The sequence below is a fragment of the Anas acuta genome, chromosome 15, assembly GCF_963932015.1.
Source record: "Anas acuta chromosome 15, bAnaAcu1.1, whole genome shotgun sequence".
Classification (NCBI taxonomy): domain Eukaryota; kingdom Metazoa; phylum Chordata; class Aves; order Anseriformes; family Anatidae; genus Anas; species Anas acuta.
In genome coordinates this window covers 14,698,521-14,712,775 of record NC_088993.1, presented here as the reverse complement: position 1 = coordinate 14,712,775, position 14,255 = coordinate 14,698,521, and the positions used below count along the sequence as shown (strand labels likewise).

The 14,255-nt window shown below is 58.5% G+C and overlaps 1 protein-coding gene across 4 annotated transcripts in view; it reads left to right on the top strand.

Annotated features, from left to right (window-relative positions):
• Nucleotides 1–680: 680 nt before the first annotated feature.
• Nucleotides 681–14,255, top strand: part of TNRC18 (trinucleotide repeat containing 18) — a 51,221-nt gene continuing 37,646 nt past the window's right edge. For all 4 annotated transcript variants that reach the window (XM_068699755.1, XM_068699757.1, XM_068699756.1 and 1 more), the window contains exons 1-2: nt 681–962; nt 2,062–2,514. In XM_068699755.1, the coding sequence (XP_068555856.1) occupies nt 2,313–2,514 (202 nt within the window). In that variant the 5' untranslated portion in view covers nt 681–962; nt 2,062–2,312. The remainder of the gene's footprint in view (nt 963–2,061; nt 2,515–14,255) is intronic.

Sequence of the window (14,255 nt, the reverse complement as noted above, 5' to 3'; positions counted from 1 at the left end):
AGCCGATTTTCCCATTTTTTCCCATTTTTTCCCGATTTTTAGCGGCGGGGCCAGCGAGGGGGATGGGGGCACCTCCCCTTTACCCCCCCCCAAAATATTTTGCCCCCCCCCCTTTGCCTAATTCAAAGGCGGCTTTGTCCGCGGCGGGGCCGTGGGAGAGGGCCCGGCGGCATTTCCCTCCTCCCCCCCCCTCCGGGAGGGGCAAAGAGCGGGGAAAAAGCTCAAAAACAACGGCGAGACCCTGGGGGGGTCACCCCCTTGTGTCCCCCCCCCCCCCCCCAGCAGCACCCGGAGGGGCGGGGCGGGAGTGGAGGGAGGGAGGGGGGGGCCTGGAAACCGCCGCGCGTGATTCGCACCGGGCGGGGAGGAGGGGGGAAGGGGATGGGGGGGGGGGGGAGCCTTGAAACCGCCGCGCGGGCCCGCGTGGCGGCGCGCCCCCGCCGCCTGTTTACCCCGGCGCTGAGTGGCGGGGCGGGGAGCCAATGGGCGGCGCGGAAAGCACCGCGAAGCCCCGCCCCCCGCGCGCGAAGGGGGCGTGGCGCGGGAGAACAATGCGCGCGCTTGGCCGGCGCGCCGGCGCGCTTTTTCCCCCTGCCCTCCCCCTTCCCCTCCCCCGCCTGTTTTTTTTTTTTTTATCTTTCCCATTTTTTTTTTTTTTTTTTTTTTTTTTTTAAGCTCCGGGCTTGGGGGGCGGAGGAGGGGGGGGGGAGTGAGACCGATGAAGCTCGGCGGGGCCCCGGCGCTCTATGGAGCGGCCGCTTCGCCGCTGCGCTGCCCCTGAGCGGAGCCGCCGAGCTGCTGCTGGTGCCGGCAGCGGGGCTGGGCCGGCGGGGGGCGAACCGGCTGCTGCCCCCCCACCCCCCCCCCTCCTCCTCCGGACCCCCCCCCCCAGCCCCGCAGCGGGCCTCCAGCCCCGCACCGCCGCCGCCATGCCCCGGGACCAGGCGGCCTGACCGCGCCAGGTAGGAGCCGGCAGCTTCCCCGGCCCCAAAAAGCACCGTCCCCCCCCCCCCCCTTCCCCCTCCCCTTTATCCCCTTTCCTCCTTGATTTTAAATTTTATTTATTTTCACCGCCCCCGCTTTTCAGTTTTTTTGCCCCCAATTCCTCAGCCGGGAGCCGGGGAAGCGCCCAGCCCGGCCGGAGCGCGGCGCGGGGCTTCCTCTTTATTTATTTCCAAACTTCGCCCTGCTTTTATTTTTTATTTTTTTTCATTATTTTTTATTTTTTTTGGAGGAATTTTTTAAAATTAATCATTCCCCTCCTTCCGTCTCTTCCCGCTCCGGAGCCGCTCCCGGTGCCCGCTCCGCGGAGCTGCGGCCGCCGGGGTTTTTTTTTTTTTAACCTTTTTTTTTCTTATTTTTTTCCCCCTTTTTTCTTTTTTTTTTCCTTTTTTTTTTTTCCGCCCCGTTGGAAAATAACCACGCGTCTCGTTTTTTCCCCAGCGGGAGCGGCGCTGGGCAGAGCGGGAGCACAGCCCCCCAGGTACTTGGACGCCTCGGAAATGGGGAAAAAAGAGGCGAAAAAAGCTAAAAAGGGCACGGCACCGAGCAGCCCTTCCCCGGCCGCCCCTCGCTCGCCTTCCTCGGCCGGGGCTCCCTCGGCGGGAGCGGAGCTGGAAGAAACCCGGCTTTTTTAGGTCGTTTTTCGGGCATTTTTCGCATTTTTGAATTTTTTCGCCTCTTTTGGCCGCCCGCTGCCTGCGGGGAGCCGCGGTGCTGGAGCCGGCTTTTGGGGCGCTTTTGGGGATTGGGGAATGGTTTTTTTTTGGGGGGGGGATCCTCATCGCCCCCAGAACCTCTAATTAACATTCCCCCCCCCCCCCTCCGAGCCCCTAATTAATTTTTCCCCTCCCTTATCCTCCCCCTGCCTAAAATTCCCCGACTTCGAGTCCGGTTTTTTAAATTCTCCCCTTGGCGGGGGAAGCCGCGGGTGGGTCCGGAGGTGCCCCCCCCCCCCCATCCCTAGGGGGTGTGTGCTCAGTGGGGACCCCCCCCCCTTTTCAATCCGTGTCCCCCCTCCCCAATTTTTTTTTTTTTTTCTTTTTCTCCATCTCTCCGCAGGCACCACCGCAGCGGGGCTGGCTCCGCGCCCCCCCCCACCCCCCCCCCCAACACCACCACCATGGGACTCCCGGACGTTTTTTTTCTGAAAACCCGCTGATTTTGATTCTTATCACCATTTTTTAATTTGGGGCGCGGGGAGAGGAAGAAGAAAAAGAAGAAGAAAAGAAGAAAAAAATAATAATAATAAAAAAAGGGGGGGTGGGTGGGTGGGGGGGGGGAAAGGAGCTGGCGAGCCGGGCGACTGGTGGATGATGGATGGCCGAGATTTCGGGCCCCCCCGCTCGGTGCACGGCCCCCCCCCGCTGCTCTCCGGGCTGGCCATGGAGAGCCACCGCCTGGCCGCCGCCGGCCGCCTGCCCCCCACCGCCGGCCCCATGGCCGGGGGGCTCCCCGCAGCCCTCCAACCCGGCAAGTTCCTCGCTTCGGGCATCAGCATCCACTCCCACCCCGGTAAGGAGCCGCGGAACCCCCCAAAATCCTTTCCCCTTCCTTCCTTCGCCCACCCTACAGCCGGCCCCGCGACCCCTCGCTTGTGGGATTTGGTGTTTTTCCCCCAAAGATTTGCTGCGTGCTTTGGGTTTTAGGTTTTTTCCCTAAAAATTTGACGCGCGGTGTGGGGTTTGGGTTTTTATCCCAAAGGTTTGCTGCATGTATTATTATTATTACTATTATTATTTATTATTATTATTCCTAAACATTTCCTATCTACTTCAGATTTCATTTCCTTTTCCCCCCAATTTTTCTCCATCCTTCAGTTTTTAGGGCGTTTTTTCCCCCAGAATTAGCTGCGCGGCATGGGTTTGGGCTTTTTATCCCCAAGGTTTGCTGCATGGTTTGGGCTTTTTTTTTTCTTTTTTTCCTAAGGATTTGCTGCGCGGTGCGGGCTTTGGGCTTTTTTCCAAAGATTTGCTGCATGCTTTTAGTTTTATTTTTTTTCCCAAAGGTTTGTTGAGTGCCTTGGGGTTTTTTCTCCCAAGGATTTGCTGCGCGGTATGGGTTTGGATCCTTTTTCCAAGGGTTTGCTGCGTGCTTTGGGTTTTAGGTTTCTTTTTTTCCCGAGGAATTGCTGCGCGGTACGGGTTTGGGATTCCTTTTTTCCCAAGGATTTGTTGCGTGATTTGAGTTTTTAGTTTTATTTTTCCCAAGGATTTACTGTGTGGTATGGGTTTGGATCCTTTTTCCAAGGGTTTGCTGTGTGGTTTGGGCTTTCTGTTTTTTTTTTTCCCAAAGATTTACTGTGCCGTATGGGCTTCGGGATTTTTTTCCGAGGGTTTGCTGCGTGGTTTGGGTTTTCAGTTCTTTTTTTCCAAGGATTTGCTGTGCGATTTGGGTTTCGTTTTCTTTTTTTCCAAAGGTTTCCTGTGCCGTTTGGGTTTCAGGATTTTATTTCCCAAGGATTTGTTGCATGGTTCGGATTTTTTTTATTGTTGTTTTTACTTTACGGAGGGTTTGCTCTGCTTTGCCTAGTACAGATTGAGGAAAAAATATTCCAAAAAAATAAAAAAGGCAAAATAATAATAAGGGAATAGGGGGGAAAATCGCTCCTTGTTGCTCGTGTGCAGCCATGGCAGAATTTTCGTGCTCCGCGGAAAATCCCCGCTGCTCGGCACGGCCACAGCTCGCCTCGGTCCTCCGGGAGAGGGGGAATAAATGGAGCTTGGGGAAGGCTGGGAGGAAAGCACCTTGGGTTGGGCTTGGGAATGGGTTCGTCTGCCTCATGATGGGACAAAAAGCCACCCTGGGGTGGGAAAAAGAGGCAAAACGGGAAGATTTTGGGGATTTCGCTGGTGCAATTCCATGCCGGAGCGCGTTTGCCTGAGCCGCCGCGGTTCGTGCCAGCTCCGCGGCAGCTCTGCTGGGAGTGGGCGGCTTCTGTGTTTTCTTTCCCTTGGTAATTATTGTTTTTTAAACCTGCAGACAAAATTTCTATGCTTAGGCCATTCCTTCCCCTATTTTATTTTATTTTTTTTCTCGGCGCATTCCAACCTTGGGCAACCAACCACCCTCACCATCTCCCTTTTTAAAAAAAAAAAAAAAAACAAAAAGCACAAAGCTCAGTTGTTTTTTACAAAATGTGCACTTTATTTTTTTCCCCCTTTCTCAGCTTTTTATTTATTTGGTTCCACGGCTGTTTTTTTGGAGGGGTTTTCTTTTCATTCCCTTTCTGAGTGGCCGGCAGGGCCGGGGAGGAGCGCGGCATTCGGCCGGCCGCGGGCTCTTGGGGCTGTGGCCCCGTTCCCTCACCAGCAGGATCCAAGAGATTTCTTCCTGGTTAATTTTCCACACTGGCTGATATTTTTTCTTTTTTCTTTCTTTTCTCTTTTTTTTTTTTCCCTCTCCTTTCTTTCCCCTGGGTGTGGAGAGGTGACTCGGAGTTTACTTTAGGCGTTGGGAGGGTGACAGGTTTTGCAATAATAAACCTGCTTTTCTCCCAGCCGCCCGGAATGAATGACTTTGAAATTTGCAAACCTGATTGCCAACATCTGCAGAGAAGGAAGCAGCCCGAATCGGGAGAAAAGATTTATTAGTTTTAGGCTAGGTGGCAGTGCCAATTTCCCAGGTGCGAAGAGAAGAGGTGTAAAACCAAAGAGCTATGAAGCCAAGCACATGGGCAAACACCTTTTCCTTCTCCCCTTTTGTCTTTATATTTTTTTACACTTTTTTTTTTTTTTGTCCTCCACTTTTTCCTTTTTCCTCCCCCACCCCCTGCTTAAAGCAGCACGCAATCTCTGCAGAAAAAAATTCATCTGGACAATCTCAAGCCAAACCCTCGTGCCTTTTTTTTTTTTTTTTTTTTTTTTTAAGTTTTAATTGGGTGGCTCTTTTTCTCTCTGCGTGTTTTTTTTTTGTTTTTTTTTTCTTTCTCCTCCAAAGTTTCCTTTTCAGGCGCTTCCCTGCAGCCTCGGCAGGGAGGCAGGAGGCGAGTCCCAGCACCCGTGCTCTGGCTGGCCCCGCGGGCGATGCTCCCCTTTCAGCTCACCCCACAGCCCTTTGCTGGGGAAATGCGCCTGGTGATCCCATATTTTTTAAAAATTCACTGCTGTATTTTTAATTTTTTAAAAAAAATTCCCTTCCCTGGCTCCAAAGCCTTCCAAAAATCCCCCTCCCTCCGCCGTGCCCGACTCCGTGTGCTCCTCGGGGTGAACGCTTAATATTGGGGTTGGCTCGGGCTCGGCGATTTGCATTTGGGGGAAATTGTTTGAAAAAGACGTGCGTGGTCGGTCCCTGGTGAAACTCCCGTTGTGCCGCGACAGTTGGTAGGCAGGGATTTTTTTTTATTATTTTTTTATGGCTTTAACAATATCGTTTGAAACGATGATTGCTTCCTGCTATGGAGAGGCCTTTTGTGGGGTCGCGTTTGCAGCGTTGATGGCGGCGTGTTTTTTTTTTAATTTTAATTTATATATTTTTTTTTATTATTGCCTTTTTTTGGCGGCGTTTTTTCGGCGGGGCGGGCGGCAGCGGCTGGTGCAAGGGGTTAAGAAAAAGTGGGCAGGAGGCGAAGCCTTTAAATAGAGCCAGCTCCAACCAACCTCTGCGCACCGCCGGGCTGAAGAAAAGAGGCTGCCGAATCCGTCCCAGCGTCCTCCCAAAATAAATACGCCCCGGTAAAAATAGCACGATTGGCCATATTTGAGGATCCATCCAGCTCTCACCGGCACCGACGTCTTTATTTTCCTCGGCGCAGGCCGAGCCTCCCGGCCCCTTTTTTTTGGGGGGGATTTTCTGTGGGTCCTCGCCCTCGAGGCCGCGTTTTGGAGGCCGGGAGCCCTTTGTTTTGGGGTGTGTTGGGGCTGTGCTGGGTTTGGGGGTGTGTGGTGGTGGAGTTGGGGTGTTTTGGGGAGCCTTCCCCGGGGAGGAAGGGGGAGGCTGGCGGCGGTGTTTTGGCCCCGGCCGTGGCTGTGAGGAGGGAGGCTGCGTGTGAGGGGAGGCCGCGGTCGGTGGTGATGGAGTCCATTAGGGCAGGAGCTGGCTCTTTGGGGCCTCAGGGTGGGAAATCAGAGGGGTTTCTGCCTCAGTCCCATCCCCACACCACCGTCCTCGGGTACAAGTGGAGCGAACGGCCTGGCCTCGGCCTGATCCGGCACCGGCGTGGGGGTTTTGGAGAGCTTTGGGGAGGTGGAGGCTCGTGAGGGGCTGTGGCCGTGCTGGCAGTCAGACACTGAGTTTAGTAATAATAATAATAATAAAATCTGCTTTTTGTTAAGTCCTGAGGTATCCTTTCTTGGGTGGGTGTCTGGGGTGCGTGCGGGGGCCGCCCCACAGCCCGCCTTTGGCTCACACAGCCTCTTCCCCTAAATCCTGCCTGAGAAACGCTTCCCAGAGCCCAGAAAAAGGGGCAAACGGAGCCGAATTTGCCTTAAATCCACCTCAAGAGTTGCCCCTAAAAGCAAAGCAGAGGGGAGCGATCCATCTTAGCTCGTTTCCCTGCCTCCCCATCAGCATGCGCACCGAAACGCGGGGATTATCGGGGTCAGCAACCAACCCCCAGCTCCTCGGCTCCAGCTCGGGGAGAAGTTTTCCAGCACAGCAGCGTCGGGGGAGGAAATACCCAGCGCCCGGGGTCACTTTGCTGTGCCAGCAAAATCCCCCTGCAGGCACCCTGCTCGCGGCGGCGCGGGGCTTCTGCTGAGCCCGCACGTTCCTGCAGGCTCTCGGGGCGTGCTGCAGCGCGGCTCCCTTCTTATTTTTGGTGATTTCTCTTTTTTTTGTGATTTTTCTCTTTTTTTGGGAGCTGCGGGATGCTGCGAGGGGAATAAGGCTGTGTGTAATGGCCCTTGAAATGGCCGTGCCCCCCTCCCTGCCCGCCCAAGGGGTGGTGCGCGGGGGGGCTCAGGGGGGGGCCCGGCCCTGTAGTGCTGCCAGGGGTGTGGATGGGATGGGAGGTGTCTGTGTGTCCCCCCCCGTCACATAGGGCTCTGGTGAAATCGGATGCTCGCCCATACATCATCCGTCAGGGCAGTGGGAGTGGGTGTGTGTGGGGCTGGGGGGTGTCGAGCTGTCCCTTACACCCGGTGTCTGTGGGGACAGAGGGGATGCTCGGCCATTAAATGCTGCCCCTGCGGCTCCCCGGGCTTTCTTGTACTGTGAGGAGGGAAAAATTCTGTGGTTTTGGGGGTGTTCCACAACGTGCCGTGAGGACAGGGCAGGCTTTGTGCTGTGGGGTGGGTGTCCTGGTGTCCACAGCCCCCTTGTCCTGGCGGCTGGGTGGGCTGTGGGGTGGTGTCTCCGTCCCCAGACCCCATCAAATTCCCATCGCTGGTGCCCCAAACAGGGACATGCTTGGTGCTGGTGGGCTGTGGTGGTGGAGAAGAGAGAGGGGAGGGTGTGTGGGGCTTTCTGGCCCCTTCCCAGGCTGAACGGTGGCACTACAGAGACCTGCTCCATCCGCAGGGCTCGCTGTGTCCCCCAGCACCAGAGCTCCTTGGCAGGGCTGCCCCAAAGCCACCAGCCCCAACTGGTGATGTGCTGGGGAAAACCTGACCCAGAGAGGACGTTGGTGCTGGAAATCCTATCCTGGGGCATGGGGGGAAGGTGCCCACGCTGGGAGCAGCTCCGGCGCTTTCCCAGCAGCTGTTGGAGACCGGGGAATTGCCGGGAATTGATCTCCCTGCTGACAGGGTTAGCCAGAGCAGGGCTTTCGTAAGGGCGATTTCACATCTCCTTCCTCGGATAACCCGGGCTGAAGCTGAAATTAGTGTCTGATTACACAGCAAATAGCCCCGACCCTGCCGTTTCGCCATCTTTTGGCGAGTAGGGAACCGGGCGCCGTTACTGGGCATTAACCTGGTGGGAGCTGGGCAGGTGAGCTGGGTCTGTGGCTGGGTCCTGGTGGATCAAGCATGGGTCAGCGAGTGGCAGCAGGGCCCCGTGCACCCCAAAACCCATCGGGTTGAAGCTCGGGGTGGGCACTGCCGCACGGACCTGGGGCTGGCCCAGTGGGTGCCAACGCTGAGCTCGGTCGCGCGATCCGGCATCACCCTCTGATGGTGCTGGAGACAAGAGCCCGCTTTGTTCTGCCCAAACTGATGGCACAGCAGGCGCTAAACCCACCCAAAAACGTGGGTGGGGTGAGGCGGGGGGGGCTGGGTTTATGTTTGGGTGCTTTCACCCTCAAAAAAGGGGCTCGCCACAAGCAGTGGGATGGTGCAGCTGGGTGCCTGCGGGCCCGGGCAGCCCGCGGTGTGTCTCCGCTGTTGGCTCGCTCCGCTTATCTCTTTCTTCCCCCCAGCCTTTAGAAGCCCAGGGGATGGCTGCCGGCCTCCTCCTCTCCGTCTGCTGTAGCTGACGGTGCTGGGAAGCGAAAGGTTTAGGGCTGGGTGTCTGCTGCCCGCATCGATGGGCAGAAAGGAGAGGCCAGGGAGGGCTCGGCACAGCGCTGGCTTGGTGCAGCGGAGGCTGGCGGCGGTTTAAATCCGGGAAGACTTGAAATCTCAGCAAAAGATGGAAGTGACCTTGGGAATAAACGGCGTTGCCAGCACAGCAGTGGCCAAAGAGCCATTTTGTGGGAGCTGGATGCAGGCAGGCTGAGCGTGCCGGGGTGGGAGCTGCGAGGAGCGACGCGGTATGGTGGGGAGAGATAACGTGCTTTTGTGGGGGGATAACGGGGGCAGATTTGAAGGCTCCCCGGCCCTTCTCTTGAGATCCGTATCCCCGGCAACTTCTGAAAAGGTGGCTCTTGCTCCTGCCACCATCCATCTTCCCCTGCCACGTTACTGAGAGCAGAGATCCGCTCTTGTGCTTCGCGGTTAGATATATTGCCTGCGCCTTCCTTTCTGCCCCCGCTCCGTTCCAGCGCGCCATTCATTTTCAGCACAATTCCCTGTGGCTTGAATACGCTTTTAATACATTTGCTTTAATTGCTTTTAATAAAATAATTTAAAGGGCTGCCGTGCTTGGGAGGAAGGGGTTTGGAGGGATTCAGCTCTCGCCCTTGCTGCTTGCGCTCTGCAGGCAGCGGCGTTGGCCGCGTGTGAGTGGAGCAGCGCCCACGTTACCCCGCGGAGTCCCCGTGGCCTCCTGCCCCTTCTGCGCCACGATCCCCGGGGCGAGGAGGAGGATTTTTTGCAGGGAAGGCTCTGGGCAGGCTCCATCCCGGGGCTCCCGGCCGTGGTGAACCCCCCGAGCACCTTTCCCCCCTCGTTGCGCTCGGCCGGGCGCGCACATCGCGCTCCGCTCCCTTTGTGCGCCGCGCGCCGGGGTTTCCCTTTGCAATCCCAGCGCTACAGCGGGGCTGTCGGCGTAATGAGATTAGTGACACAAAGCGGCGATTCTTCGGCTGCTTTTCATGTATGTTCAGGGCTTGTGTGGGATCGGAAATTCCTACTTTCATCAGATGAGCCCTCTCTGTAACTGTTCTGCGGACGGACCTTCCATCCCTCGGCTCCAGCGATGACATTCGTGTTGGCACAAGCGTTTCAGACTTTCCCCTCCCGCCCTCCTCTGCCTCCGCGTCTTCCCCGCCTGAGCCATTGTGAATTTTATCTCAGTGTGAGTTTTATCTCATTGTGAATTTTATCTTCCCTTCCCTGAATCTCGCCGTCAGCCCACGCCGCTTCCATCTTGTGGAGAACTGGAGAGCTTGGTGCCCTTCCCCGGCCAGGCTACGAGCTGTTGTAGGAGGGGGAAGGCAAAAGGTGCTCTAGGATTGTGCAAATGTTCCTTGGTTCCTCTCTAAGCGTGTGCGTGTGCACGGGCAGGAGACACACGCAGGGCTTCACTTGATGGAGGGCTCGGCAGGGGCTGCCTGTCCCTGCCTCGTCTCAGCCCCGTGTCATCGGGGCCAGGTTGGAAATTTGTCAAGGGTCCAAAGGCTGTGCTTAATTTTGAATGCGGATTTGCATAATTCATCAGGAATTAAATCACACCGCCATAATATTTGCCTCTGCGCTCATCTCCGTGGATCAGGGGCGGGAAGGCGAGCGGTGCTCGGGTGCAGGTCCCCCCCGTGCTCTGCGCCTCCCTGCTGCAGGAGCGTGGGCGATGCTCGGGGGGACGCAGGGCACCTGGGGAGGGCAGGAGCTGAAAAAGGGCTGAGCAGGAGAGAGGGGGCTGAGGCTGGGCTTTGGAGCCTGGTTTGCTAAGGAAAAGAGGCTTACGGGATCGTGGTCTGTCCGCAGGTGGTGTTCTTCCAGCCCAGATGCCCGCAGCCTGCTGCTGAATTTCTCCTGGGGTGGTTTTGGAGTGCTCTGGGGTCTGGGTTAGGGCAGTTTGTTGGCACTGATGGGTGCCTCGGGCTTCACCGTGTGCTTGCCCTGTCCCAGCTGCACCACATCCAGATTGTGAAGCTGGAGTGGATCAGACCTCGTTAGCTCATCACTGCTAAACGAGAAGCTGGTGAGGTGCAGGATGTGAGCGGTCGGTGCCGGAGCTCCCCCGGCCGTCTCCATCCCGCACCGTGAGATCCTCCGGGAAGCTGTGGCCGTGGCACGGAGCTGGCAACGCCGAGTCTGGTGGCGTTGGACCAACGCTGGCTCTCCTCGGCGGCCGTTTGGGGAGATGGAAAGCCGAGGGGAGGAGAGGGCAGGTGGCATTTACCTCCCCGGCTTCTGGCGGGCGCCCCGGCGCGCGGCCGCGGGGCTGGCTCCTGCCCATCACGCAGCGGTGTTTAATTTCTCAATGGGAGGGCAGGGAGATAATGCTGCACGGTCCCATTTAACCTGCTGGTGACCTGGTCTTAAGTCATTGTGGCTGAAAATAGACTGCGTTCCCTCCAGGGCATGGCTAATGGCTCTGGGAAAGCTGGGATCTCTCTTTGAAGGCTGACTTAATTGCTGCTGGCAGGCACTCGGTGCAGGTGATGTGGGGACCGGCACCCGTGCCATCCCACAATAACCTCCCCCCACCGAGCGCCTGTAGCTCTCCTGGCTCTGGCAGCGGGTAACGAGCTCCTTTCTAACGAGCGAGGGCACGGGACGCGTGGGCGTAGCTGGGTTAATTGCACGGGCAGGGCTCGGCGAGCCGCGGGGGCCCGCTTGTTTGCTGCTCCTGCGCCCATTTTGAGTAATTAAAAAAAATCAGGAACGATGAAGTAAAAGGAATTGGGTTACGTGCCTGGGCTTAGGAAGGATGCTGAGCACACGCATCTGACGGGTACGTGTCCTTGTCGGGAGCAGGGCCAGCCCTAGGACCCCTGGGTGACAGCTCGGTCCCCAAGGATTTTTGGGCAGGTCGCTGGGAGTCCTGTTAGAGCGGGCTTCCAGCAGCCAGGTTGCTTGTTCCTGGGGATTTTGGTGAGCAATCAGGGAGTTAAATGAGTATTTTTTAATTTCCACACAGCGTCTTGCAGGACACGGAGCCGGAGAGCGTGCCGATCGCTGTGCAGATGGGAGGGTTCGGTGGGCGCCCGCGGGGCACCGGGATTAATTACTCCTCCATCACAGGGGAGGTGTCGGATGTGGCTGGGGGCGCAGAGGAGATGCTGCAGCACTCGGTGCTGGCCCGGGAGGGCTGACACTGTTGGGCTGTTCTCATGCTTTTGGGGTTGATGTGGGGCGGGTGGGACCAGCTCGGCTGTCCTCGGAGCGGCCGCAGCGGTGCCAGGCACGCAGCCTTCGGCGATGCTGCGACCTGGCGAGCGGAGAGGGACGAGCCTGCTGGTGTCTCCAGATTGAGCTGTCCTTGTAAAACAATTGGCCAGGAAATATCCCCGCCGCCAGCTCCCCCTGCCCTCTCCATCCCCTGTGGGCTGAGAACACAGTGGGAGCACGGAGAGCTGCTGGGGAACGTGGGCTGAGCAGGGATGTGCCCAGCAGGATGGTTTCCATCCTGGCACGAGGGAAAGCCACCGTCCCTCTGCTAGTGGGATGCGTGTCCCCAGCTGGGGATAATCCTTAGGGGCATCCCTGAGGCTCTGACACCTCGCGTTGCATTTGCTTGTCCAGGCAGGGGCTGAGTCTGCAAGAAGCCGGAGCGCACGAGCGCAGTCCCTCGAGTGCTCGTGGCCGCTTCTTCCCTTTTTCTTCCTCCTCCTCCTCCTTTCTGGGACTCGGGAGTGCTCCCGGCTGAGCAGGAGGTGAGCTCTGGAGCTGGGCTGGCGGCAGGGAACCCCGCGTCCTGCCCCGCTGTGTACTTTGGCCGCGGTGATTCACGGCTGGAGGAGCGTGGCACGGCCGCCTGCCCGCCCGGGGCGCGCGGGCTGCCCGGGGAGCGCGTGGCGTTCCCGTGCTGACGCAGCCGCCAGCAGTAGTAAATATTGAGCAAGAGCCGCGTAAAAATAAAACAGCCTGGACGCGGAGTCCCACGTGGAATGAAATAAAATTAAAAGACAATAGAGGTCTGCGCCGGGCTGGGCTCTTAGGGCAGTGGTTTTTTGCAGCATGGTGGTGGTCGGGCCGGCGAAGGCGGGGAGCACGGCCCTGCTCCGGAGGACCCCGTGTGTCTGCAGGGACTGCAGCTCTCCTGCAGAGATGAAAAGGAGTTAAATTGACCGGGCTGTTCTGGATGAGACCGGAGCCCTTCAGGGGACACGACTTGAGGCTGTAAATCCAGCCCTCAGAGCAGCTGCCAGCCCCGTGGCACAGGGTGCCAGCGGGGTAGGGGCAGGTTTTGGGGCAGAGCAGCTGCAGGGGGCTGCAGGGACGAGGAGCGGCTGCGCTCCGGGTGCATCTGATCCGGGGGCTTTGGTTTCAGCCCGCCGTGTCCGGGGGCTCGTATCGCTGTCGTCTCGTGTATGGCAGCGAGTCAAGGCGGCTCCGGTGCCTTGGGTGTCACTAGAGCCACCCTGGCAGCCAGGGGAGGAGGTGGCAAAGATTTACGCCGTCAGCACTCCTGGCTCGCAGCTGCTGGCGAGCCGTAGGCGCGGGCACGAGGAGTGGCCACCGTGCTGTGCGCCCCTGGGGCGTGGGGTGTGCCGGGGGGGGGCCCAAAAAGGTCTCCCCCATTAAGGTGGCATTAGGGGACGGGGGTGCAAGGGTGATGGTGAGCATTGACAGCCTCCTTTGGTGTTGTGGGGACAGGCTGGCTGCTGGATCCTCGCCCTGCTTGGGTCTCTCTGTTCCCGTCCCTGCTGGGGAAAGGGGACAGCTGGGGGTGGAAGCGGTTATCCAGCTGCCTGCCCATGGGCTGCTGTCCCAGTTGGCTGCTGTGATGTGCTGTGGGCTGGACTGGGGGAGAGGTGACCGTGTTCCCGGTCAAGGGCTGCAGCTCCAAGTGGCCTGGAGAGATCCTGGTGGCGAGGGGGCTGCGATCGCCCTCGGATGTCCAGCACTGAAAACACCCAGTGGAAATGAACCCGCGCCATTGTGCTTCCCTTCCCTGATCCTTTACACTCTGGGTTCAAGCTGTGGGGGCTGTGGGGTGAGGACTTTTTAGCTGGGGCCCCTCGGTGTGTGCAGCCCCTTGCGTCACCCCAACCCGCTCCCGCTGCCTCGCGGGCTGGGGAGGAGAGGCGAGGTGCTGGCGGTTGGCAATATTTCATAAGTGGCAGAAACCCGTAACGGGCAGACGGGTGCAGGGGTTGGGGGGGTTACTTCACCTCTTCCAGGATCTTCCGGTGCTGGGGTTGTGGTTTTTCGGGCAAAAAGGGCTCAGGCACGGGGCCCGGCTTTGGGGCGTGCTGCGGCCAGCTCCGCACGTGGCCACTTGGCCATGTAGGACAGCGGGGCTGTCACACAGCTGCGTCCTGCTGCCCCGTTCCCTTTGAGGGGACAGCAAAGGACCAGAGAGCCATCCACGGCCATGAGCAGAGGCTTTGCAGATGCTGCTTCTCCCTGGTGTGTTGGTGATGCCGATGCTGCCGGGCGGTTGGGAAGGTGGGGAGCAGGTACCCCATGGAGGTGCTGTCTCGGCGTTGTTCCCACTTGCTGCCCGTGGCCCTTGGCAGGTCCCTGAGCGAGCTGTCACCTCCGTGCTGGGCTGGCAGCGAGGGGACGCGGTGGAGGTGCCGTCCGGGCTGGGGTGGAGCAGCTTTCCCAGCGCCAACACGCACACGTGCCGCACCAGGCATGTCGTCTGGCTCGTCCTCCGGAGCCCTGTCCGGGGGAAATGCGTGCTCAGCTCCAGCATCCCCCTCCTGCCCTGCTCTTTCACAACCCTGACTCGTCTGGCTGGGGCAGAATTTCAGGCCTGGGGACTGCCATGAGCGGAGGGGCTGAGACGGGAGAGATCCTGTGGGTTAAAAGCTCGGGGCGATGGCTCCTGGCTGCTCTCTCGTCCCGGGGAGCTTCAGGCAAACCCCGAGCGGGCTGAGC